Source organism: Phyllobates terribilis, unplaced genomic scaffold (genome assembly GCF_046119375.1).
Source record: "Phyllobates terribilis strain yellow unplaced genomic scaffold, ASM4611937v1 Scaffold_1__5_contigs__length_1240528914, whole genome shotgun sequence".
Classification (NCBI taxonomy): domain Eukaryota; kingdom Metazoa; phylum Chordata; class Amphibia; order Anura; family Dendrobatidae; genus Phyllobates; species Phyllobates terribilis.
In genome coordinates, this window is record NW_027362761.1 from 1,013,741,739 (window position 1) to 1,013,767,251 (window position 25,513).

The following is a 25,513-nucleotide window of genomic DNA, read 5'->3' on the forward strand; positions in this document are numbered from 1 at the left end:
GTCATGTTGCAGGTAGTGCAGCAAGAAGGCACTCATGTGTGTTGCGCATCCAGGAGCACCAAGTCCCTGTTGTGTTGGTGGCGAGGTAACAATCATGCTTCCTTCCTCTGTCCTCTCCCCCCAACCTCGCACAACAGAAATGTGATCAAGGTCTCCCTCATCTGATGAGTCTTCCATCAGTTCATCCTCCACTTCTTCCTGGGCTCCTGCACCTTCCTCACTAGTTTGGCTGCTACCATGCGCCCTGGTAAAACCATCTCCCCCACCCTCACATGCCTGCCGCCTTGGTGCTGCCGACCTTCTGGACCTTGCAGATGTTAGCCCTTCCGCATACAACTCCTCCTCCTCTACTTCCTCCACCTCCTCTTGTGCCACCACCTGACTCCGAATTCTGTTTAACATGTGCTCCAGCATGTAAATCACCGGAATAGTCATGCTGATAATGGCATCGTCAGCACTAAACATCTTCGTCGCCATTTCAAAACTGTGCAGAAGGGTGCATAGGTCCCTGATCTGAGACCACTCCTCCAGCGTGATTTGCCCCACCTCTGAATCTCGTTGGCCCAGGCTATACGTCAGAACGTATTGCACCAGGGCTTGTCGGTGCTGCCACAGTCGCTGCAACATGTGCAGAGTTGAATTCCACCGGGTAGGCACATCGCATTTTAGCCGGTGAAGTGGCAGGCCCAACGACTTCTGTAGAGATGTAAGTCGCTGAGCTGCGGGATGCGAACGGCGGAAGTGAGCACACAGCGACCGTGCCCTCTGCAGAAGGCCATCTAGTCTGGGATAGTGGGCTAAAAATTGCTGGACAACCAGGTTCAACACGTGAGCCATACAAGGCACGTGTGTGACATTGCCGCGGCGAAGGGCCGCACCCAGGTTTGCAGCATTGTCGCACACGGCCTTCCCTGGTTTCAGGTCCAGTGGAGACAACCATTCATGAAATTGGTTCTCCAGACCTGACCACAACTCCTCAGCTGTGTGACTCACATTTCCCAGACATTTCAATGTAAAAACCGCCTGATGACGTTGAGCCCTACTGCCAGCATAGTAAGGAGGTGTGCAGGATCCCTTCTGCGCAGTTAGAAAGCTTGTGGCATGACCAGACAGGCTTTGGGTGCAGGTGGAAGACCGAGAGGAGGTTGAGGAGGCAGAAGCAGTGGAGGAACTTTGACATAAAGAGGATTGACGCACAACTCGTGGGGACGGCAAGACTTGGACAGCAGCCCCTTGTCCTGCTGTCACCATAGTTACCCAGTGCCCAGTCAGCGACATGTAACGCCCCTGTCCATGCCTACTCGTCCAAGTGTCTGTGGTGAAATGCACCCTGTCACACACAGAGTTTCTCAAAGAAGCGGTGATGTTGTGTGCGACATGCTGGTGGAGCGCAGGCACACCTTTCTTTGAGAAGTAGTGCTGACTGGGCATCTGGTACTGGGGCACTGCGACGGACATAAGGTCTCGAAAATCCTCTGTGTCCACCAGGCGGAAAGGCAGCATTTCTGTAGCCAAGAGCTTGCAGATGGTGAAATTCAACCTCTTAGCTTTCTCATGGCTAGGAGGAAATGGTCTTTTACTTGTCCACATCTGAGGGACCGAGGGCTGGCTATTGTGCTTAGACGGGGTTGATAAGGGTGTCCCCGGCAAACTGCCGGTCTGTGAGGAAGATGCAGGCGGACATGTTAGGTTGCCTTGATCCAAAGGTGGTGCTATCGATGTCGGACAGCGCTCAACACCAGCTGGTGTTACCACCTCCAAAGAAAATGATGACCTGCCAATCACGCTGGCTGTTGCGGGTAAAGAGGTGGCAGGTCTGCGCCCCAAAACAGGTGTGACTGCTGTCCCCCCAGTCACAGAGGATGAAGAGGCCGCGGATGCACAAGATATGGCAGACGGTGGTTGGCCCGGCCGGCTAGGCCGCATTGTAGCACACTGAGCTTCCCACTGCAACTTATGCTTCATGTCCATGTGCCGGTTCATGCATGAAGTACTCAAACTATGTATTTTTTGGCCTCTACTTAGCTTTTGCTGACAAATGTTACAGATAACACGAGTTGGGTCATCTTTATCGATCTGAAAAAATGCCCAGGCTATGCAAGGCTTAGCACCCATGCGACCTGAAGAGCCACCACGACTTGTGGTGAGAGGCAGAGTTGTGTTTGAGGATGCAGTTGTTGACGTGCTTCCAGTACTACGTCTCTGTCCAGGAAGGCGCAACCTGACCTCGTCGTCACTAGCATCTTCCTCCACCTCCTCTGCTGACCTCATCTCTTGGCTGACTGTGGGTTGACAGTAAGTGGGATCTCCGACCTCATCATCATCACCCTGTGCGTTATCACACCCGTCGTCCTCAGAGCCAACCTGTTCCTGCCCTGACAAAAAACTAAAGTTGTCGCTCCAATCAGGTATTTGAGTCTTATCATCGTCTTCCTCATTGTCTCCACCAACAGGAGTTACAGTTTGGGAATGAGGGTCTACATTATGGTCAGAACCTTCTGCGTCTGGTCCTGGATCCGACTCATAAAGATTCTGGGCATCAGTGCAGATCATTTCCTCGTCTGGATTCACAGAAGCGCTGGAGTCGACCTCTGATTCCCAGGCTATAGTATGAGTAAACAGCTCTGCAGACTCAACCATCTGTTCTACCTCATACTCAGACGGGCAGCTGGAGATTTGGGAGCTGTGAGGAAGCAAGTGCGATTTGGGTGACACCTTTGAGGACTGGAGTATTTGTGATGTTGAAGTTGATGTGGAGGAGAGCCCACTTAAAGGAGCACTTGATATCCGTTGAAGCACCTGCTGTTTTTGTGCCTCATCTGGAATTTGTAGCGATTGGCGTGGCCGTAAGAAAGGGATCTTATCACATTGTCCGCTAAAAGAAGTAGACATTTTAGTTTGGCTGGAAGATGGTCTTTCTTCTGCAGATGTTACTGTTGCTTTAACACCTACCCCACGGACACAACCTTTTTTCCCCTTCCCAACACGCCTATTCCCCTTTCCACCAGCAGCAGGCCTTTTTCCACTCATTTTGGTGGTTAACTAATTCACAACTCTGGAGTTGTTTGCACAAAAAAACAATGGATGGTAACCGAGCAGAGCTGAGTGGCCAAACTGTGGTATTAGGCCAAAACTATTGGCTGGGTTAGATGCAGAAAAAAATTATTTTGAATTTGCAACCTGATGGAGGTCAGTATAGATGGACTAATAGAGAAAGTCCGACACACTACTAGAAGGCCAAATATTTTTTCAGAGGTAGATGCAGAAAAAAATATATTCAGTTTGCAACCTGATGGAGGTCAGTATAGATGGATTAATAGAACAAGACCCACACACAGCTAGAAGCCCAATATTTTTTCAGAGGTAGATGCAGAAAAAACTATATTCAGTTTGCAACCTGATGGAGGTCAGTATAGATGGACTAATAGAACAAGTCCCACACACTGCTAGAAGCCCAAATATTTTTTCAGAGGTACTGTAGATGCAGATAAAAATTAGTTTTAATTTGCAACCTGATGGAGGTCAGTATAGATGGACTAATAGAGAAAGTCCGACACACTACTAGAAGGCCAAATATTTTTTCAGAGGTAGATGCAGAAAAAAATATATTCAGTTTGCAACCTGATGGAGGTCAGTATAGATGGACTAATACAACAAGTCCTGCACACAGCTAGAAGCCCAAATATTTTTTCAGAGGTACTGTAGATGCAGATAAAAATTATTTTTAATTTGCAACCTGATGGAGGTCAGTATAGATGGACTAATAGAGAAAGTCCGACACACTACTAGAAGACCAAATATTTTTTCAGAGGTAGATGCAGAAAAAAATATATTCAGTTTGCAACCTGATGGAGGTCAGTATAGATGGACTAATACAACAAGTCCCACACACAGCTAGAAGCCCAAATATTTTTTCAGAGGTACTGTAGATGCAGATAAAAATTAGTTTTAATTTGCAACCTGATGGAGGTCAGTATAGATGGACTAATAGAGAAAGTCCGACACACTACTAGAAGGCCAAATATTTTTTCAGAGCTAGATGCAGAAAAAAATTATATTCAGTTTGCAACCTGATGGAGGTCAGTATAGATGGATTAATAGAACAAGACCCACACACAGCTAGAAGCCCAATATTTTTTCAGAGGTAGATGCAGAAAAAAATATATTCAGTTTGCAACCTGATGGAGGTCAGTATAGATGGACTAATAGAACAAGTCCCACACACTGCTAGAAGCCCAAATATTTTTTCAGAGGTACTGTAGATGCAGATAAAAATTAGTTTTAATTTGCAACCTGATGTAGGTCAGTATAGATGGACTAATAGAGAAAGTCCGACACACTACTAGAAGGCCAAATATTTTTTCAGAGCTAGATGCAGAAAAAAATTATATTCAGTTTGCAACCTGATGGAGGTCAGTATAGATGGACTAATAGAGAAAGTCCGACACACTACTAGAAGGCCAAATATTTTTTCAGAGGTAGATGCAGAAAAAAATATATTCAGTTTGCAACCTGATGGAGGTCAGTATAGATGGATTAATAGAACAAGACCCACACACAGCTAGAAGCCCAATATTTTTTCAGAGGTAGATGCAGAAAAAACTATATTCAGTTTGCAACCTGATGGAGGTCAGTATAGATGGACTAATAGAACAAGTCCCACACACTGCTAGAAGCCCAAATATTTTTTCAGAGGTACTATAGATGCAGATAAAAATTAGTTTTAATTTGCAACCTGATGAAGGTCAGTATAGATGGACTAATAGAGAAAGTCCGACACACTACTAGAAGGCCAAATATTTTTTCAGAGGTAGATGCAGAAAAAAATATATTCAGTTTGCAACCTGATGGAGGTCAGTATAGATGGATTAATAGAACAAGACCCACACACAGCTAGAAGCCCAATATTTTTTCAGAGGTAGATGCAGAAAAAACTATATTCAGTTTGCAACCTGATGGAGGTCAGTATAGATGGACTAATAGAACAAGTCCCACACACTGCTAGAAGCCCAAATATTTTTTCAGAGGTACTGTAGATGCAGATAAAAATTAGTTTTAATTTGCAACCTGATGGAGGTCAGTATAGATGGACTAATAGAATGATGCTATGCCCAAAAGATTTTACTTCACTAGGTGCAGTAAAAAAATTGGTATTCTATACACAGGTGGTATATCTTGCAACACAGATAGGCTACTCCACTGACTAACACACTCTGCAATAGGCCAAAAAGGATTAGCTTTGCTAGATTCAGCCAAATGCTGTGAAAAAAACTTGCACAGCACTGGCACAGACCTGCCTGGCAAAAACTGATAGGAACTCATGTAACCTAGTCCTGAAAAGGACTGCAATTACAATTAGTCTTTACTCCCACAACCGATCTATTTAAGAGCACAGACCTCCCTGATAAAAGTCGTAGGAAATGCTGTAACCTAGTCCTTAAAAGGACTGCAATCACAACTATTCCCTACTCCCAAGCTATCTGTATATTTGTGCGAAAATTGGCTTGAAATTAACAAGGTATAGCGCACACAGCAACAGCGGTGCCGTCTAACACGCAGCTGCAGCAGTGAGAAAATGGTGGCGACGGGGAAAATGGCTTGGTCTTATAGGGCAAGGACATGTGACATACACTGCCAATGACACATGCCCTTGCTTGTGTGAAAAAAAGCACTTCGCTCCGTGTGTGCGCTGCTGATAGGCTGACAGATTGCACCTCCCCACTGTAAATGCGGGAAAGAGAAAAAAAAATGGAGATCTTCATTGTTCCTGCAGAGATCCATCCCCTGCCCCTCCCCCCACCCCGCTGTACACTCAAACTGCGTATTAACATTAATTTTCATCATTACTGAGAAAAAATCCAGTTATGATTTTGGTGCACGAACAGTTATCGAACATAACCTCGAACAGCCGAATTTTTCTCAAATTGTTCGTGTTCGCCGAACGGCTCGAGCACCGCCCAAAACAGCTCGAATTTGAGATTGGCGAACAGTTCGAGTAGAACAACGCTCATCTCTAATTGCGACCATTAAAATTATTTAAAAAGGAAAACCACATGTTCAAATCATCCCATAAATCAGCTGTTACCCTTATATGAGCTCCAGAAAATGTAAGGCAAAATACAACCCTTTCAAAAAAATCTTTCCCATAGGGATAACCCGCAAAGCAAACGCTAAGGATCCTAACAGTGACTGCCACTCCTTCAAAAGAACTTTCTTGCGCCTGATAATCAGATAGTCAGAACAATACTACAGCAAAATTCTTTCAATTTTATGTGGATGAAGCCTAAATTCCATATTCATAGAATCAATTTCTATCTCAAGAAATTCTATAGAATGACTTGGAAAAAACAACTGTTCTGTAATTGCGATGAGTTTCCGCAACAAATTCATGCCAACTATTGATCCCACTGGGCCAACAAACAAAAAGTCATCTTAATAGTGGACAATACCCCCAAATAATTGATCCTTAGCTACTACCCAATGTAAAAAACTAGCAACAGCTTCAAAATAAAACATGACAGACGAAAACCCATTGGGAGACATTTATCAAAGAAAAAATAATCATCAAAACAAAAACCTAAAGATGAAAAACCAACAGGATTAATGGAGTAATCTAAACGCTGATTTGATATCAGCCTTAGCAATTAAGGAACCAGAGCCACAACTGCGCAACAATTCTACTGTATCCTCAAAGGATGAAAATTTAAGCGCAGCTGCAGATTTATCCACTTATTCAGGGAAGATCTTTAGGAAATGACAGATGATGTATAACTCTGAAACTGTTTGACTCCTTCTTAGGGACAACTCCTAATGGAGATATCCTAAAGTTAGCAAAAGGCGGATTAACGAAAGGACAAGCAATCTTCCCTTCTTCCAATTCAGAGAATAATTTATCCCTGACTACAGGTAAATGCTCTTTCACAGATCTTAATAACTTTACAACCTACACCTCTAAATGTCGGTATAAAAAATCCATCAGAGAAACCTTTAGACACTATTTCCGCTGTCCCCTTGTCTGGGAATGCTTCTTGCCAAAATTACATTCTTTCCCATCTCACTGCTGTCTGCGCTCTTTTGAATGTAATCCTTGGTACTTGGCTGAAGCTGATTGGCACTGACAACCCTTTTAAAGCAACGGAAAACTGGGTGGTTACCGGAGCAGAAGGAACACTCATGCTTATATCTACAATTCTGTAACCACTTACAGCTTGAATCATTATAAGCGAAACATAACCTTTTACGTATGTTCTTCACATTAGATGTTGCAGAAGACTGTTGTCTAAAAGAGGACACAGGCCTTTGAGGGAGCATTAAGTTTAGCCAAAGCCAACATCCTTAACGCCCCATTTAACATTTTTACGTACAGATAATTTTTGACGGAACTGCTCGTCATAGTTGAACCAAGCAAAACTGCCAAAATTCTTGTACACCTGTAAGACAATGTCTAAATGTTGGAATAACCCACAACAATTTTCAGTAAAACGTTCACCAATAATTGATGAGAAAATGCAAAAGGCTTGCCACCAATTATTGAAGGATCTTGGTATTCCCCTCCGCCTGTCATCATCTCTCTTGTCAGTTTTCTTATCATGCTTCAAAAATTCTTTTGAAGCTGGAAGAAGGGACAAAATATCCACAAATTCATTCTTCCAAATTTTCTCTTTTAAACTAGATGAGAGATAATAACCTAACGGAGACACATCACATGTCAGAGCTTCCTTAAAGCAGGTCTCATAAATGTTTTGAGGCCTTCTGCAAGGAGTGTCCCTGTGTAACACAGAAGAAGAACTAACCTTACTAACAACTGCACCATCCACTGACCTAGCAAAAGCTACAGTCATGTAATTGAAAACATCCTGTAAAAAAGCATTAGTATTGTTTAAACCTAAAGGGCCAGAGCCCTTATTTATCTCATTCAATCCATGTGAGGCTCGTGATCCCGGATCTTGATCCCTGACTGTCTGGTCAGACCGACTCGAAACTGGAGCCAGAATGTGACCCACTTGCCTTGTAGCAGCAACGCGATCTGAATATCCATCAGGAGGGAAAAAATCTTTGACTTGTTCCTCAGGAGTGTCATGGCTAAAACCCGAAACATTTACGGGCTGGACAATGTGCCTGTGCTAGCTGACAGGAAAATTGTGTGGTGGCAGCGCTATACTTACTGCCTGCCAGGATGAAAATCTTACATCACCAGGCTGTATAGGAGATGCCACTTCCACATGGGTACCTCTTCTCACAGTGGACCGGCTCCTCCGTCCGATGCCTGAGAGCTCATTCCTCGCTGTCATTTCAGCTGGTCTTGTTCTCTTCTTGCAATGCCGATTGTCTTCAACAGGAGGGGAATAGGCAACCCTGGGACTTCGGGTTCTGACAGACAGCCGAACATCATCATTACCGCCCACCTCTTCCTGGGGTCCTGCACTGATATCCACAACAGCTGGAGCGGACAGAGCTGCCTGACCAGATGAATGCTCTGTGTTATCAGCTAAACAATGCTGTAACCATGCTTCACCTCCTGCAGATTGGGATATATCTATTTGCGATGAAGCAAATACTCCATCCTGAGCTTTCAAAAAGTTCTTCAGATGGACACCGCAGACAGCGCGCCTCAGTTTAAATACCAGGGATTCGACCAGCCGTGCTGAAGAAAACACCAATCAGCTGGTCCTCTTTGAGCTGGAGAAAGCATCACCAGGGCTGTAAAATCTGCCCAGCAACCTGTTTAGGTTTATCCTGCCGGCTTCATTAACCCTTAAATAACTCAGACAAGAAAAAAACAACATTTAGGCAATTAACCTGATAAATCACAAAAACATTAATAGTCCCAATATTCCCATAAGCCCCCTTTTCTCATTACCGGGGGCTTTACATTTTAATCAATAGATCTTGGAATAATAACTTTCACAATTGGCTGTATTTAATGGGCAGGGGAGAAAGCAAAAGAGTATACAGACATTACGGCACGGAATTGCAGTTGATTCTTTCTGTGAGGTAGTGAGGTAAAACATTGTTTAAAAATAGGCAGGGAAATTTTTTTCCTCACAGAAAGAATCAGCTGTGATCCCCGGCTATAATGTCTATATGTTCTTTTACTCCCCCTATCCCTGTCCAGGAGGTGTGGTATGATCAGACCATGTCCCTGTACAGTCAGACACAGCCATTACACAGTACACAGCAGGGGAACAATTATAATATTATTATCATTCCAAGGTCTATTCATTTAAAATAACTTTTATTCGTTGGAAAACCCCTTTAATGAGAGGATACAGATTAGATATTAGAAAAAACTTTTAGACAGTGAGGGTGATTAACGAGTGGACAGGCTGCCACTAGAGGTGGTGAGTTCTCCTTCAAAGGAAGTCTTCAGACAAAGGCTGGACAGCCATCTGTCTGAGATGGTTTAGTGAATTCTGCATCGAGCAGGGGGTTGGACATGATGACTCTGGGAGTCCCCTCCAACTCTAACATTCTATGATTCTATGACTGATATTCTTTTTCACATTGTTAAACCACACAAATCCATCCACTTCCATCATACAACACAAGAGATGCTTTCACAAATCACTAAACAATCTGCTCACTCTTTCTGTACTCCTTCTCGCTGCAGGAGACATCTCACCTAACCTGGGCCTTCCCTATACTAGTAACTTTAACTCATTCTTTGCTGCACTCCAGGAATCCTACTAATCTTATTAACATTCAGTGAATGCCTTCTCCTGTCTCCTTTAGCGGTTTCCTATGGAGTGCCTACATCCATGACTTTTTCCCTTCAAATTCTTCTAACCTTCTGGCTCTTACTGAAACCTGGATCCAGCAGTTGGACACTACCTCCACTGTTGAGAAAAAAAGTTTAAAGCCTCACCGTGTTGTTCAATGTCAGGACCGTTCACAATATAGCATTGCTACTCCTACAAGAACTGCTGACCCTTGACAAAATATAAAGAAAAATTCCAAGTGTCGGCAACTGGATAAAATATTCAAAACTTTATTTTTAAACATAGAATTAAAATTCATGGTGGTTGATGAAATAACGTCCAGACGCGTTTCAGGCATAAACGTCCCTTGATCACTGAGTATAGCAAACAAACCCATGACAAAATATTTAAAACAATTGTTGACCTATCATGAAATGGCAGAAACTACATAGGTGTGCAATAATTAGAGAAACAAGAGTATAACAGGCATGAGTGGATATACAAGAGTGTCATATTTTTACCTTCATAATACAAAATTGCAGCAATAATATTAAGCAACAGATTATTGGAGCTAATATATGAACATACAGAAATAGGAATAATTCTCCAGCGATCAGGAAATAAAATGTCCAAAATTTTTATATATGTAAATCCAATAAAACCATAAATAAGGAAACCAGCATCCAACAAGTATATAATTTAAGATCAACTCATTTTGACTGCACCAGACTTAGTCATGATTATTTTGTCCCCATGGCTGTGCTGTAAATATATGGCTCTGTGAGACGCTGTCTCTTCAACCTGTACTTACTATGGCGATGGTCACAGATAGCTTTAACTCAGCTGCAGGCACACATGTTGTGAAAAATCCATAGGAAGGTTTTTTTTCTTGGAAATCTTGTGAATACATGCATGAACAGCAGTAGCTAAAAGGAAACTTTTCCTCAGACAGGCTATAAAACACATGAGCTACTGATGTTGCCAAGATGGTGAATGAGGAAAGACAGGGAAAAAGAAGGGAGGAGTTAGCTATGAGTCACATGAGAGGGAGACAGTGAGAGAGAAGGGACAAACTTAACGAAGGTGAACCTTACAGCAATACAATAACCGGCAATACATGGAAACTGCAAGAAATCCAAACACAGTCTATAAATTTCCCATTCATGGGACATAACACTCCCCGTCTGAAATCTTTAGATTTCAATAATTCCTTGACGTGATGTTTTTTGGGGATGTCATTGTGGACCTAAAAGACAAAAGAAATACACCAGCAAAAAACAACAACAGTTTTAGTCCAACTTTCCGTTGGAGGCCTGAAGTCTTTAACAGCCGGAAGTCCGAGTCCAATTAGAAACCCATCTTCGGATTGGGTAAGTTGCAACGTGCAAACACTTCCGCCAACCCAACAATCCGCTAGAGAAAATTCCAAAGACCAAATACAGCTGGAGGTATATGGCAGTAGACTCCCTGCCCTAAGCTGTGTCCAGAAGCGATGTCCTTCATGTGATGCCTTCTCCCATGAAGCACTTGGCGGTACACATCAGGTGAATACCAGCCTGCACAACCGGTGATCAGCTCGAGAAGCGTCCAGAGAGATGAGGCCTTAGCTTCAACTTTGGTGCCACAGGTATGCAGTGTGTAGAGATGGCTGGTGTGATCTCTCCATCAGTGACTGGTTCCTAAAGTTCAAATGTGCTGCCAGCATTGACAGAACAAGGGTCCTCAGGAACAAAACTTGGAGACAACAGCCAGGTGCTGTCACAAAAGGTAGATGCAGCCATGAGTCCTGATCCTTGGAAAGCTGGAAGCAGGTCAGTGGAGATGTGGTGCTACTGTTCAGGGGCAATTTTGGCAACCTCCACTGCTAGTACAGCAGCACAAAGACCAAGTCTTGGTGCAGTGTGAGCAGGCCTTGAGGCTAGTTTGGTCTTGTCCAGGACAAATTCACTATGTACCTTGTTGACGGCTTCTTAGGTCTTCATATAGGCAACTACAACTATGACCCTTGTAGATGCGTCAAAACGTGGACTTCTCCTTGGGGCAGAGCCGGATAGGAACGAGATGGGATGATCCAAGATCCTTGGAGACGTCTTCCATATCTCCCATCTTTGTGGTTTCTGGGACGGTAGTGGAGTGTTCCAATCCGTGTTCTCAGCAGTCAAGTGCCTTGAATGCTGTTCATAACAGGTAAGACTCCTCGTTTGGTGACGGGTTTAATGCAGACTAACACCTGGAATGAGAACGTGTCCTGTTTAATGTCCCAGAGCAGACCAAGGCTGCGTTGCATAGAAGGAACGTCAGAACCCAAATCAAGATCCTTTAAACTCGTTATACGGTCCTCAGATGGAAATGAAGAATTGAGCACTGTTGACCCGAGGTTGACATCACAGGACAGGAACGTGTTCGTGTTGTCAGGCGGTTTCTTGCTGCCACTCACTGTTACTCGGCTTCTCTTTCACCTAGTAATGATGTGGGCATGGCAGAAAGTGAGTGCTGCAACCATTTGGCGAGACCAGAGTCTTAAGTGAGAAAATCCTTGCAGGTCTCTTTGTCCTTTCCGTGCAGACGTCACCTATGATAACCCAGCCTAGATCAAAACGTTGAGCAATTGGAGCATCGTGTGGCCCGTTGATTTGCTGATGTACCTTGTGTAGCCACAGAATCAGGATGTTCACGCTGTTGTCAAGAGCTGGAATCTTGTTGGCTATAGTCTTTAGATGGGGGTGACGAAGAGCACTCTCTGGAGTAGGGATCTCCTCTCTGTTGGATGGTATCTGGTTGCACTCGACCAAAGTGGTAGGGGTATCTTCACATTGTTCTCAAGAGAAGATACGATGAGTCCATTGGCTTTTCTCCCAGAGACCTCTGTAACACCACTACAGGTGCCCAGGGTGTAGGGGTGAGTGTTTCCTTTTAAGTCAAATAGATCAAAGAGTTCTGAACTTGCAAGGGATCGGTTGCTCTGATCGTCCAGAACGGTGTACATCTTTACGGTTTTCTCTGGATGGCCCTTAGGATACTTGTTCACCAGACATATCTTTGCACAGGACTTGTCACACAGGTCTTCTGCGCAGACTTCTGTACATGAAGAAGATATTGTGGTAGGACTTGCTTATTGCTCTGCATTCTCCCTGCCATGCCTTGTGGTGGGTGAAGGCGCAAGCGGTGTAGAGTCAGGTTGGGATGGATGGAGCGCTTGTACGTGGTCCTCACTGTCGCACTCAAAACACTTAATAGGGATTTTGCAGTCTTTAGCAAAGTGTTCAGTAGACGCACAACATCTGTAACATACCCCAAACTTCTTTAGAAGCTCCTTGCGTTCCTGTAGGGGTTTCTTTCTGAAGCCGATGCACTTCTTTAGGGGATGTGGCATCTTATGAATAGGACACATACGATTAGGATTTTCGATCTTTTCACATACCTCGCTCTTGTCTGGAGCTGGTGAAGGTATGGGGAGAACGTCAGTCTTCTTTGCTGAAACTGGACTGCTGCGGTTACTTTTACTTGCATGTGGACTTTCATAATTGGGAGGGGATGAACCAGGGCCGCTTGGTTCTTCATGGAAAAAGCTTGGGTCAGTCTTACACTCTGCAATATTTTCAATAAACTTACAGAAGTAAGAAAATGGACAAAAGGAGACTTGGTTTTCCCTTTTGCATTTTGATCCAAGCATGGTCCACCTATCTTAGATGTTGAATGGTAGCTTAGAAGCTATTGGGATTACCCCATGAGCAGTATCCAGGTAGCTGAGGCCAAGCAAGTGTGGGCCTGCTTTGGCCAGCTGAAGCTCTAACAGGAGGTCACTGAGCTCTTGGAATTTTAGAGTGTCCTTACTGGATATTTTTGGAAAGTCATCTAGACGCTTGAACAGGGCATTTTCTATGTCCTCAGGACTACCATAGCTTTGTTCTAGTCTCTCCCATGCAGCAGTAAGACCAGCCACTGGATTACCGATGTGGACAGATTTAAGTCTCTTGACCCATTCTGTGGATGGTGGCCCAAGCCACCTCATCAGCAGGTCTAGCTCTTCAGCAGCGGTGATGCAGAGGTCGCTAATTGCGGTTTTAAAGGTGCATTTACAACCCCTGTAGTCTTAGTTAGATCACGGCGGATCATGTACATTGTTAAGGTGGACATGTCATCATTCTCTGATTTTGACACAACAAGGTAACAATGAAAAATAGGACCTCATAAGTAATAAGGGGCATACCACTAAACATTAGATAAACACGAGAAGGAGCATAAGTGTTTCAAAAACCCCAGAATAAAGAATGGTTGGAACACAATATGATGACTGAAAAAGATAAATGCTTTATTTCAATATTTAAAAAGACACATGTAGTATAAATTTCATGTATTAACAGACATAACATGGGTAGGTGAGGCAACAGAGGGTAGATAGAGGCACAGTTGGTATCAAATTTACACTGGACCTATAATAGGTCACATAGTCCAACCCATACAATCCATTGATTACAACAAAAGTGTGCATGGAGAGTTATGGTAACATAGGTCATGTGACCTGTATCAGGTCAAATATAAACAGTCAACAAAAAATCCTGCAACACACAGAAAATACAAGTATCACATGGATAAGGTTAAATAACACATACTTAGTAAAGGTAAAAGGATAACCAACAGTGCCAGGAGAAGCCCCGACACATGTTTCCGTACTTCCTCAGGGGGCGATGGTGGATTTTGGAAAGACATTTACTGGTTGGGTAGCATTGTTCATACAGTCTGGTGTTGTGACCTAGAAACGCAGGAAAGTATGGTGCAGCGTAGGCATTCAGTCCAGTAACCGGCTTAATGTGCATAGTTTCTGCCACACATGGAGCTGGAACTGTGTGGCTGACCGGAATGAGATGACTTGCCTGCATATTGGTTTGCACGTGTGCTTCTGTGTATAGGGTTTGGTGAGGTGCTGGGGTCTGCTACATTCTGGTGCACAAAGGAGCTTCAGGATGCAGAGTTGGCAGTGTGTTGTACTGACCTTGAAAGCAGGATGCTGATAAATGCTCTGTGTCCTGTTGTCTTAGGGGAACGTCCGTGCTGTCAGGAAGGATTGCTGGAGCTTTGGCTTTGAACATAGTCTCTAGTATGCTTAAGAGGGTCCTCAGTTTCAAAGTCACTTAAACTGATGCTGTCTCTTTGTCTCCTATTTATAGCTTGTTCCAGGACCTTTAACCTTGCCATGGCTGTGGCGTTTTCACATTCCTATTCTAGGGTCTCTATTTTTGCATTCTTGTGTGCTGCTTCGGCCACTGCGCTCGCTTCCATTTCCATTTGCGCAAAAGCGGCTTGTACCTTAGTGGCCTCAGCTTCTGCACGTGCTCTTATAAGCTGTTCTCTGAGGGTTGAAGATTTTGAGAAGCGTGACTTAGATGATCGCTTTGACTGCCTGGCTGAGCCAGAAATGCAAGATGACATCTCGGCCATTAGTGCAATTCTTGCCTCTGTCTTGGCTTTAATATCACGCACCCTTGCATTCTCTCTGAGTTAAGTTGTTGGAAAGCTTGCAGCTCTTTACAGGAAACAGAAGGGTTACGTTTTTGTAAAACAGTGACATATTCATCTGGTGTTTCTACATACATTTGATAATCTGAACAGTTGTGCAAGGTCTCCCTCTGGTAGTAGTTTGAGAGAAGTAGGCTGAGACAGGCTGTCCTTGTGACTCAGCAGTTTTTGCCATAGGTCTGCTATAACACAGGAAAGTTAATGTTTACTGGCTTCAAGGTTCTCTTTAACCTTCCATGTGGGTTTTGTGGGGCGTTTAGCCTTCTCACTAGATGGTGGATCATGTTCTATGCATTCTTGATCTAACGATGGGTATGGCAGGGACCGTGTAGTCATTCCCTCAGGCATCTTAATTCACAGGGAGAAGGAACACTGTATGATCTCTTATATGCTTAAAGCAGATGCTCTGCTGAGTGTTCTGTGGCTTTATAGAAGCTGTGGCTGGCTGTACAGATGAATCTGGGAAGTTTATTTTTACTATTCTGTCCCCATGGCTGTGTTGTAAATATATGGCTCTGTGAGACGCTGTCTCTTCAACCTGTACTTACAATGGCAATGGTCTAAATAGCTTCAACTCAGCTGCAGGCACACACGTTGTGAAGAATCCAGAAGAAGGTTTATTTTTCTTGGAAATCTTGTGAATACATGCATGAACAGCAACAGGTAAAAGGAAACTTTTCCTCAGACAGGCTATAAAACACATGAGCTACTGATGGTGCCAAGATGGTGAATGAGGAAAGACAGGAAAAAAGAAGGGAGGGGTTAGCTACAACAAGTCACATGAGAGGGAGACAGTGAGAGAGAAGGGACAAACTTAACGAAGGTGAACCTTACAGCAATACAATAACCGGCAATACATGGAAACTGCAAGAAATCCAAACATAGTCCATAAATTTTTTCCTATTTCTGCATTGTTTTCCCACCTTGACCAGAGCGGCTCCGTGCGATGGCTCCTACAGAAGCAAGGTGCATATAAAGATTGGTGAGCTGACTTTCCCCCCCAGCTCAACAAACAATATCACACAGAAAATGATTAGATACACAGCTCAGCACAGAGTATCTCACAGGAGAGGATTAGATACATGACTCAGCAGGCAGTACCACACAAGAGGGGATGAGGTACATAGCCAGGGGTGGATTAAGAGTAGCAAGGGCCCCAGGCAGTTTAGAAGGAGCAGGCCCCCCCGCCCCCACCCACACACACACACACACACACACACACACCTGATGTATCACATGTCACATGATCCCCTGTGATAGATCATGTGATAGTTCACGTGAAATTAATTTGGCACAATATTAATTATAATAATTTTTTTTAGGCTATGTGCCCACTATGCGTTTTTTAAGCGTTTCCGCAGCGGCAATTCCGCTGCAGAAACACTTAAAAAACGCTTGGTAGAAGGTCTGCAATGTTCCCCAATGATAATTTGCATGTGCTGTGCACATGCTGCGGAAATTTCCGCTGCGGATTATCATTGCGGAAAAATCCGCAGCATCACCAATTATTTTGCGGAAGCGCGGCGTTTTCACCGCCATTGACTTGCATTGGAACGCATGACATCTGCATCACTGCATCTGTACATGCAGAATCCATGCGTTTCAATGTGCGGATGGTACCCGGGTTTGGAGAAGAGGAGACTCTCCTCCGGACCCGGGCACCATAGAACCTGTAAAAAAAAGAATAAAATAAAAAATAAATATTATACTTACCTTCTGATGGCCCCCGGTGTCTTTATCCGATGCGTCCTGGCTTGCCGGCAGCTCGCGATGGTCTGAAAAGGACCTGCCGTGACGTCATTTAGTCATGTGACGGGTCACGCGACCGCTGACGTCAGCAGGCCATCAGAAGGTAAGTATATATTTTTTATTTTTTACCATTCTTTTATGGTCACACTATATAATTCCATGCGGGTTGCATGGATTTATGTAGTGTGACCAAGTTGTCAAGCACTTTCCAAGTGATGCTAAAATCGCTTGGAAAGCGCTTGTCAACCCGCATGCAGAAATGCATGTGAAGAACGCTTCACATCCGAATGTCCCTGGCAGGAAAAGCGCATGTACAATCCGCATGAACAATCCGCATGTGTTTTTTCTGCCAGGGAGATGCAGAAACGCTCAAAAAAAATCCTGAGCATTTCTGCATCGTGGACACATAGCCTTACATTAATTGTATGACTCAATATGGAGCATACGTACCCATCTATACACAGCAGGAGGCCGCACGTAGCCATCTATACACAGCAGGAGGCCGCACGTAGCCATCTATACACAGCAGGAGGCCGCACGTTGCCATCTATACACAGCAGGAGGCCGCACGGTGCCATCTATACACAGCAGGAGGCCACACGGTGCCATCTATACACAGAGAGAGGCCGCATGTAGCCATCTATACACAGCAGGGGGCCACACGTAGCCATCTATACACAGCAGGGGGCCACACGGTGCCATCTATACACAGCAGGAAGCCGTATGCAGCCATCTATACACAGCAAGAGGCCGCACTGTGCCATCTATACACAGCAGGAGGCCGCACTGTGCCATCGATACACAGCAGGAGGCCGCACGTAGCCATCTATACACAGCAGGAGGCCGCACATTGCCATCTATACACAGCAGGAGGCCGCACGGTGCCATCTATACACAGCGGGAGGCCGCACGTAGCCATTTATACACAGCAGGAGGCCGCACGTAGCCATCTATACACAGCAGGAGGCCGCACGTAGCCATCTATACACAGCAGGAGGCCGCACGTAGCCATCTATACACAGCAGGAGGGCGCACGTAGCCATCTATACACAGCGGGAGGCCGCATGTAGCTTTCTATACACAGCAGGAGGCCGCACAGCGACATCTATACACAGCAGGGGGCCGCACGGCGCCATCAATACACAGCGGGAGGCCGCACGGCGCCATCTATACACACTGGTAGGCCGCACGGCGCCCCCCCAGAGACAGCAGGAGGCCACACGGTGCCATCTATACTCAACAGTAGGCTGCACGCAGTCACGCACACACACAAACATATACAGACATACACACACATACATGCATAAACACATTTGAAACACAAAAATACATATAAACAGACATCACACAATTATGTCTGCCTGCACACACACACACACTTACTCAATCACACACACACACACACACACTCACTTTCACGCACTCTCACACACTCACCATCCCCCGGCTCGGCTCCAGTCCTCCTGCTCCTCTCCACTCCAGTCCTCCTGCTCCTCTCCGATGCAGGCTGCAGCAGTACAGGCCGGGCACGCACTGCGTGACGTCACAGCTAGGAGACACGGCCGCGCACAGGGCCGTGTCTCCTAGCTGTGACGCGGCCGGGCCAACACAGGGAAGTTAACTTCTGCAGTGCTGGCCCGGCTGAAGAAGTAGTAGCGGCTGGGGGAACGGTCCGGGGGCCCCCCTGCCACTGTCTGCCTGTATGCCGCGCCCCTATGTATGCTCGGCCCTGCCTGACGTCATGTGGCAGGGCGGTCCCAGCATCATTCAAACTGCCCGCCACGGTGGATCTGCAGCTGGCCGGATGGGAGCGGCTGCATGATGCTGCGTGTCTGTGAGTGGCTGCTTTGAACTCTGGGACCGCCCTGCTTGACATCATGTGGCAGGGCGGTACCAACAGCATTTAAACTGCACTCCTGTGCTAGTGAATATACAGTCGCAGCGGCCAGATGGGAACGCCATGTGGCACTGGCAGGGCAGGGCGACACAGTATGATTCAAACCGCCTACAGCTGCGGGCCCATAATCATCTAAACCTTCGGCCAGCATGGCGGTGACCGAAAAAAATGTGCATTATAATGGGAGCAATTCATGGGCCCCCTGGAGCCTTAGGGCCCCGGGCGGTAGCCCATATTGCCCTCATTATAATCCGCCTGTGTACCTTACTCATAAGAGTGTACCACACCGGAAAGAATTAGATATACGGCTCAGCAGACAGTATCACATAGGAAAGGATTAGATACATGGCTCAGCAGACAGTATTACACGGGTGAGGATTAGATACCCAAGTCAACAGAGGGTATCACACAGGATAGAGTTAAATGCACAGCTCAGCAGTGTGGCACACAAGATAGAATTAGATACACAGTTCATTAAACAGTATCACACCGCAGAGGATTAAATACACAGCTCTTTGGGCAGTATCACACAAATGTGCAATAATTAGAGAAACATTAGATATAATAGACACAATATTGTATATATACAACAGTATCCTATTTGTACCTTCATAATACATAATTACAGCAATATTATTAAGTGACAGACTATTGGAGCTAATATATGTACATGGAGTAGTTTCTAAAATTAATTTCCATGGCTGTTTGATGTCTAACGTAATTAGCAGTAAACTAGTAAAATTATAGCTCTCAAAATATGTTAATGAAACACGTTTTTTTGAACAAAATTTTAGTGTGTAAAAATATCAAAGCATAAAAAAATATAAATCTGTCATTGCTGTAATCATATTGACACAGAGAATAAAACTGTGTTCTCACATGTACTGCATGGTGAATGACAAAAAAAAAATTCTTGAAATGCTGTTTATTTGTTCATTCTATCTCCCAAAAATTCCAATAATGCTTTGTTCACATTATATCTTGTGCTCTATGCTGAGCGCCTACATTGGAATTTCCATCTACACTGTGTTCCAAATTATTATGCAAATAATATTTTCTCAGATTTTCCCAAATTACCTATATGAATTGCAATCATTGTAATTTTCCAGTCAAATAACTATTAGAGTACAATTGAAAGGTTTTTGTACAAACTGCACATAACACATCTGCATCTCTGGCTGCTGTGGGCATAAAAGGGGACAAACTTATGGTGTGGCCCCCTTGCTCCCCTGACCTCAACCCCATTGAGAACCTCTGGAGCATTATCAAAAGGAGTGACTATGATGGCGGGAGGCAGTTCACATCTAAGCAACAGCTCTGGGAGGGTATTCTGTCCTCATGCAAAACAATTGAAGCAGAAACCATCCAAAACCTGACAAATTCAATGAATGAGAGGGTTCAGAAGCTCCTTTCGAACAAGGGGTCCTATGTGCAAATGTTACATCACCTAGAATAAAGTTTTGAGTTGAAAACTGTTTGATTTCAGTTTGTAATAACCTGCTAATGCTTATAATTTCAAAAATGACCATTTTTTTGTTCTTTATTAAAATGAAAAGGTTGAAAACTCTGATGTGCATAATAATTTGGAACATGCATTTTGAGTTTTTTATTTTTTTAAAAATATACTGTTATCATAGGTAGTTTGTACAAAAACCTTTCAATTGTACTCTAATAGTTATTTGACTGGAAAGTTACAATGACTGCAATTCATATAGGTAATTTGGGAAAATCTGAGAAAATATTATTTGCATAATAATTTGGAACACAGTGTATATGTCTAAAAAAAAGGATTCAGACAAAACCATCAAAAGAAGGTTTAGCACAAAGTATGGTTTAGCCCAAAAAGTTCTACTTTGGTCTCAACTGACAAAAGCACTGTCTTCCACATGCCATGTAGGGGACACAGCTAGCATGTGGAAGAAGGTGCTCTGGTCAAATGAGACTAAAGTATAACTTTTTGTGCTAAATGCAAAATGCTATGTGTGGTGAAAAACTAACACTGCGCATCATCCTAAAAACACCATCCCCACTGTCAAATATGGCGGTGGCAGCAACATTCTGTGGGGATGCTTTTCTTCAGCAGGGACTAGGAAGCTGGTAAGAGTTGAAGGGAAGATGGATGGAGCTAAACACAAGGCAATCCTAGAAGAAAACCTGTTACAGGCTGCAAAAGACTTGAGACATGGACATAGGTTCACCTTCCAGCAGGACCCTAAACATACTGCCAGAGCTACAATGAAATGACTCAAATCAAAGCATATTTACTGTATGTATTTGAATGGCCACTGAGATACTGTGGCAAGACTTGAAAATTGATGTTCACAGACGTTATCCTTCCAATCTCACTGAGTTAGAGCTGGTTTCCAAAGAAGAATGGGCAAAACTTTCAGCCTCTAGATTTGAAGAGCTGGTAGAGACATACCCCAAAGATTTGCAGCAGTAATTTATTTGCAGCGATATGTGGTCCTACAAATCATTGACTTGCGGAAGAGGGGGGGGGGACTGAATACAAATGCACGTCAGGATTTTCAGATTTATATTTTTTAAGTATTTAGAAAACCATGAATCATTTCCTTTACATTATATATACTGTGTACACTGTGTGCCGAATTATTAGGCAAATGAGTATTTTGATCACATGATACATTTTATACATGTTGTCCTACTCCAAGCTGCATAGACTTGAGAGCCAACTACCAATTAAGTAAATCTGGTGATGTGCATCTCTGTAATGAGAATGGGTGTTGACTAATGACATGAACACCCTATATAAGGTGTGCTTAATTATTAGGCAGCTTCTGTTCCTTTGGAAAAATGGGTCAGAAGAGAGATTTGACGGGCTCTGAAAAGTCCAAAATTGTGAGATGTCTTGCAGAGGGATGCAGCAATCTTGAAATTTCCAAACTTTTGAAGCGTGGTCACCGAACAATCAAGCGTTTCATGGCAAATAGCCAACAGGGTCGCAAGAAGCGTGTTGGCCAAAAAAGGCGCAAAATAACTGCCCATGAATTGAGGAAAAATCAAGCGTGAAGTTGCCAAGATGCCATTCGCCACCAGTTTTGCCATATTTCAGAGCTGCAACATTACTGGAGTATCAAAAAGCACAAGGTGTGCGATACTCAGGGACATGGCCAAGGTAAGGAAGGCTGAAAAACGACCACCTTTGAACAAGAAACATAAGATAAAACGTCAAGAATGGGCCAAGAAATATCTTAAGACTGATTTTTCAAAGGTTTTATGGACTGATGAAATGAGAGTGACTCTTGATGGGCCAGATGGATGGGCCAGAGGCTGGATCAGTAAAGGGCAGAGAGCTCCACTCCGACTCAGATGCCAGCAAGGTGGAGGTGGGGTACTGGTATGGGCTGGTATCATGAAAGATGAACTTGTGGGACCTTTTCGGGTTGAGGATAGAGTTAAGCTCAACTCCCAGACCTACTGCCAGTTTCTAGAAGACAACTTCTTCAAGCAGTGGTACAGGAAGAAGTTGGTATCGTTCAAGAAAAACATGATTTTCATGCAGGACAATGCTCCATCACATGCATCCAACTACTCCACAGCGTGGCTGGCCAGTAAAGGTCTAAAAGAAAAAAAAATAATGAAATGGCCCCCTTATTCACCTGATATGAAACCCATAGAGAACCTGTGGTCCATCATAAAATGTGAGATCTACAGGGAGGGAAAACAGTACACCTCTCGGAATAGTGTCTGTGAGGCTGTGGTGGCTGCTGCACGCAATGTTGATCGAAAACAGATCAAGCAACTGACAGAATCTATGGATGGAAGGCTGTTGAGTGTCATCATAAAGAAAGGTGGCTATATTGATCACTATTTTTTTTAGTTTTTGCTTTTGCATGTCAGAAATGTTTATTTCTAAATTTTGTGCACTGACATTGGTTTACCTGGTGAAAATAAACAAGTGAGATGGGATTATATTTGTTTTTTATTAAGTTGCCTAATAATTCGGCACAGTAAAAGTTACCTGCACAAACAGATATCCTCCAAAGATAGCCAAATCTAAAAAAAAAACAACTCCAACATCCAAAAATTTTAAGGTTGGATATTTATTAGTCTTTTGGGTTGATTGAGAACATATTTGTTGATCAATAATAAAAATAATCTTCTAAAATGCAACTTGCCTAATAATTCGGCACACAGTGTATATATATAGAAAAAATATAATGGAACAGCACCATTTCACAGTTACTCACAGTGGGTGCCAGGCCTCCAAGCAACCTGTTCAAATTGCATCATAATAGAAAAATATAAGAAGGCAGCGCTTCAAATAAGTTCAGATCTTAGAAAAAATGGATTTTATTGAGCTTAAATGGCAATGTTTCAGTTCATAGAACCTTTCTCCAGCAGAGTTCAAGTGCATATAGTGAAATATATATAGGTGTAGCTTGTGATTACCATAACTACAATTCATTAATACACAAAGATTTCTTTCACAGTAAATAAGTGCAAAATACATCCTTATTAACTCCATCTTATTGTATACAAATAATGTTAAGATTAATAAAACAATCCTCTTACATTTTCACAGTTCATATTTCACATAAAGTGCCAAGTGACTAAATTGATAATTATTAGTGTCATGTGTGAATCATAAATATGGGGGTACGACTCACCTATCAACGATCATATATAATACACATTCTATGTTTATCACGCTGCTCTCGGCGTCTTCTCTTCCACACTGCGCATGTCTCCCATAATCCACTTTGAATTCCGTCACTTGACTGGAGCGCTGACAATCCGCCCATGTGGTGACGTCACTAGGCATGCGCATTACATTCGGGACGCTGTGGTCGCCATTTTTGAAGTGTCTGCTCCCACAATAATATTTTCATTCAATCGTGACGTCTTCTAGGCATGCGTATTTACAACTATGACCATACGGTCATTTCTATTCACACTCGATCATATTATTACGTTCCATTCTATACCAATGACATCACAAATACTGTCTTCATTCAGGGAATCATCCCTATTCATATACAATATATCTAACTGGTATCTATAATAATGCCCCATTAATTAATAATTATTAATTAATAATTAATTAATTAGTTAATTGACAATCAAAAACATTCAAATGACCCTGATGAAACGTTAACATACCCCAGTTCTTAATACCGTGTATTGCCCCCTCTAACATCAATGACAGCTTGAAGTCTTTTGTTGTAGTTGTGGCTGATGTTCTTTATTTTCTCAGATGGTAAAGCTGCCCATTCTCCTGGCAAAAAGCCTCCAGTTCCTGTAAATTCCTGGGCTGTCTAGCATGAACTGGGCGCTTGAGATCTCCCCAGAGTGGCTCAATGATATTGAGGTCAAGAGACTGAGATCACCACTCTAGAACCTTCACTTTGTTCTGCTGCAGCCAATGACAGGTCAACTTAGCCTTGTGTTTTGGATCGTTGTCATGTTGGAACGTCCAAGTACGTCCCATGAACAGCTTCCAGGCTGATGAATGCAATTTTGTCTCCAGTATTTGTTGATAATGTGCTGCATTCATCTTTCCTTCAACTTTTACCAAGTTTCCTATACCTTTGTAGCCCACACATCCCCAAAACATCAGCCAACCACCTCCGTGCTTTACAGTAGGAATGGTGTTCCTTTCATCATAGGCCTTGTTGACCTCTTTCCAAATGTAACGTTTATGGTTGTGGCCAAAAAGTTCAGTTTTGGTTTCATCACTCCAAATTACCTTGTTCCAGAAGTTTTGAGGCTTGTCTCTGTACTGTTTGGCAGATTGTAGGGGAGATACTTTGTGGCATTTGAGCAGTAATGGCTTTCTTCTGGCGACTCGACTATGCAGCCCATTTTTCTTCAAGTGCCTCCTTATTGTGCATCTTGAAACAGCCACACCGCTAGTTTTCAGAGAGTCCTGAATTTCACCTGATGTTATTTGTGGGTTTTTCTTTGCATCCCGAACAATTTTCCTGGCAGTTGTGGCCGAAATTTTTGTTGGTCTACCTGACCGTGGTTTGGTTTTTACAGAGTCCCTGATTTTCCATTTGTTAATCACAGTTTGAACGCTGCTGACTGGCATTATCAATTCCTTGGATATTTTTTTGTATCCCTTTCCTTTGTTATACAGTTCAGCTACGTTTTCCCGTAGATCTGTTGACAATTATTTTGCTTTCCCCCATGACTCACAATCCAGAAAAATCAGTGCCTGGATGAAAAATGAAAGATGCAAGAGTCTGTCTGGATCCCAGAAACTCACTCAGCTTTTATGCACACACACTGATTACAGTCAAACAGGTCACAGGTGAGGATCTTACCTTTAGTAGCCATTCATACCCATTTGTGTAAAATTCTGTGCATGTTATCAGGCCAAAATCACCAGGGTATGTGAACTTTTGATCAGGGTCATTTGGATGTTTTTGGTTGTCATTAAAATGTAAAAAGAGAAAACACAGTAGTTTGACAATAAATGGCTTTACCCAACCAATAACCATGAGTGGAGAAAAAGTTTTTTTGTTATCATTCATACTCTCTGAAACAAGGCCAAGAAATTCTACCGGGGTATGTTAACTTTTGAGCATAACTGTAATATATATATATACATATATATATATATATATATATATATACATATATATATATATATATATATATATATATATAAATACAGTATATTATT

At 43.3% G+C, this 25,513-nt stretch overlaps 1 protein-coding gene across 4 annotated transcripts in view; it reads left to right on the forward strand.

Annotated features, from left to right (window-relative positions):
* Positions 1-25,513, forward strand: part of LOC141157210 (probable ATP-dependent RNA helicase DDX60) — a 1,123,923-nt gene that overhangs the window by 531,948 nt on the left and 566,462 nt on the right. For 2 of the 4 annotated variants that reach the window (XM_073644203.1, XM_073644220.1), the window contains one exon: positions 6,799-6,906. The exons of the other annotated variants lie outside the window; for them this stretch is intronic. In XM_073644203.1, coding sequence (XP_073500304.1) covers positions 6,799-6,906 — 108 coding nt within the window. The remainder of the gene's footprint in view (positions 1-6,798; positions 6,907-25,513) is intronic. 4 annotated transcript variants of the gene reach the window in all.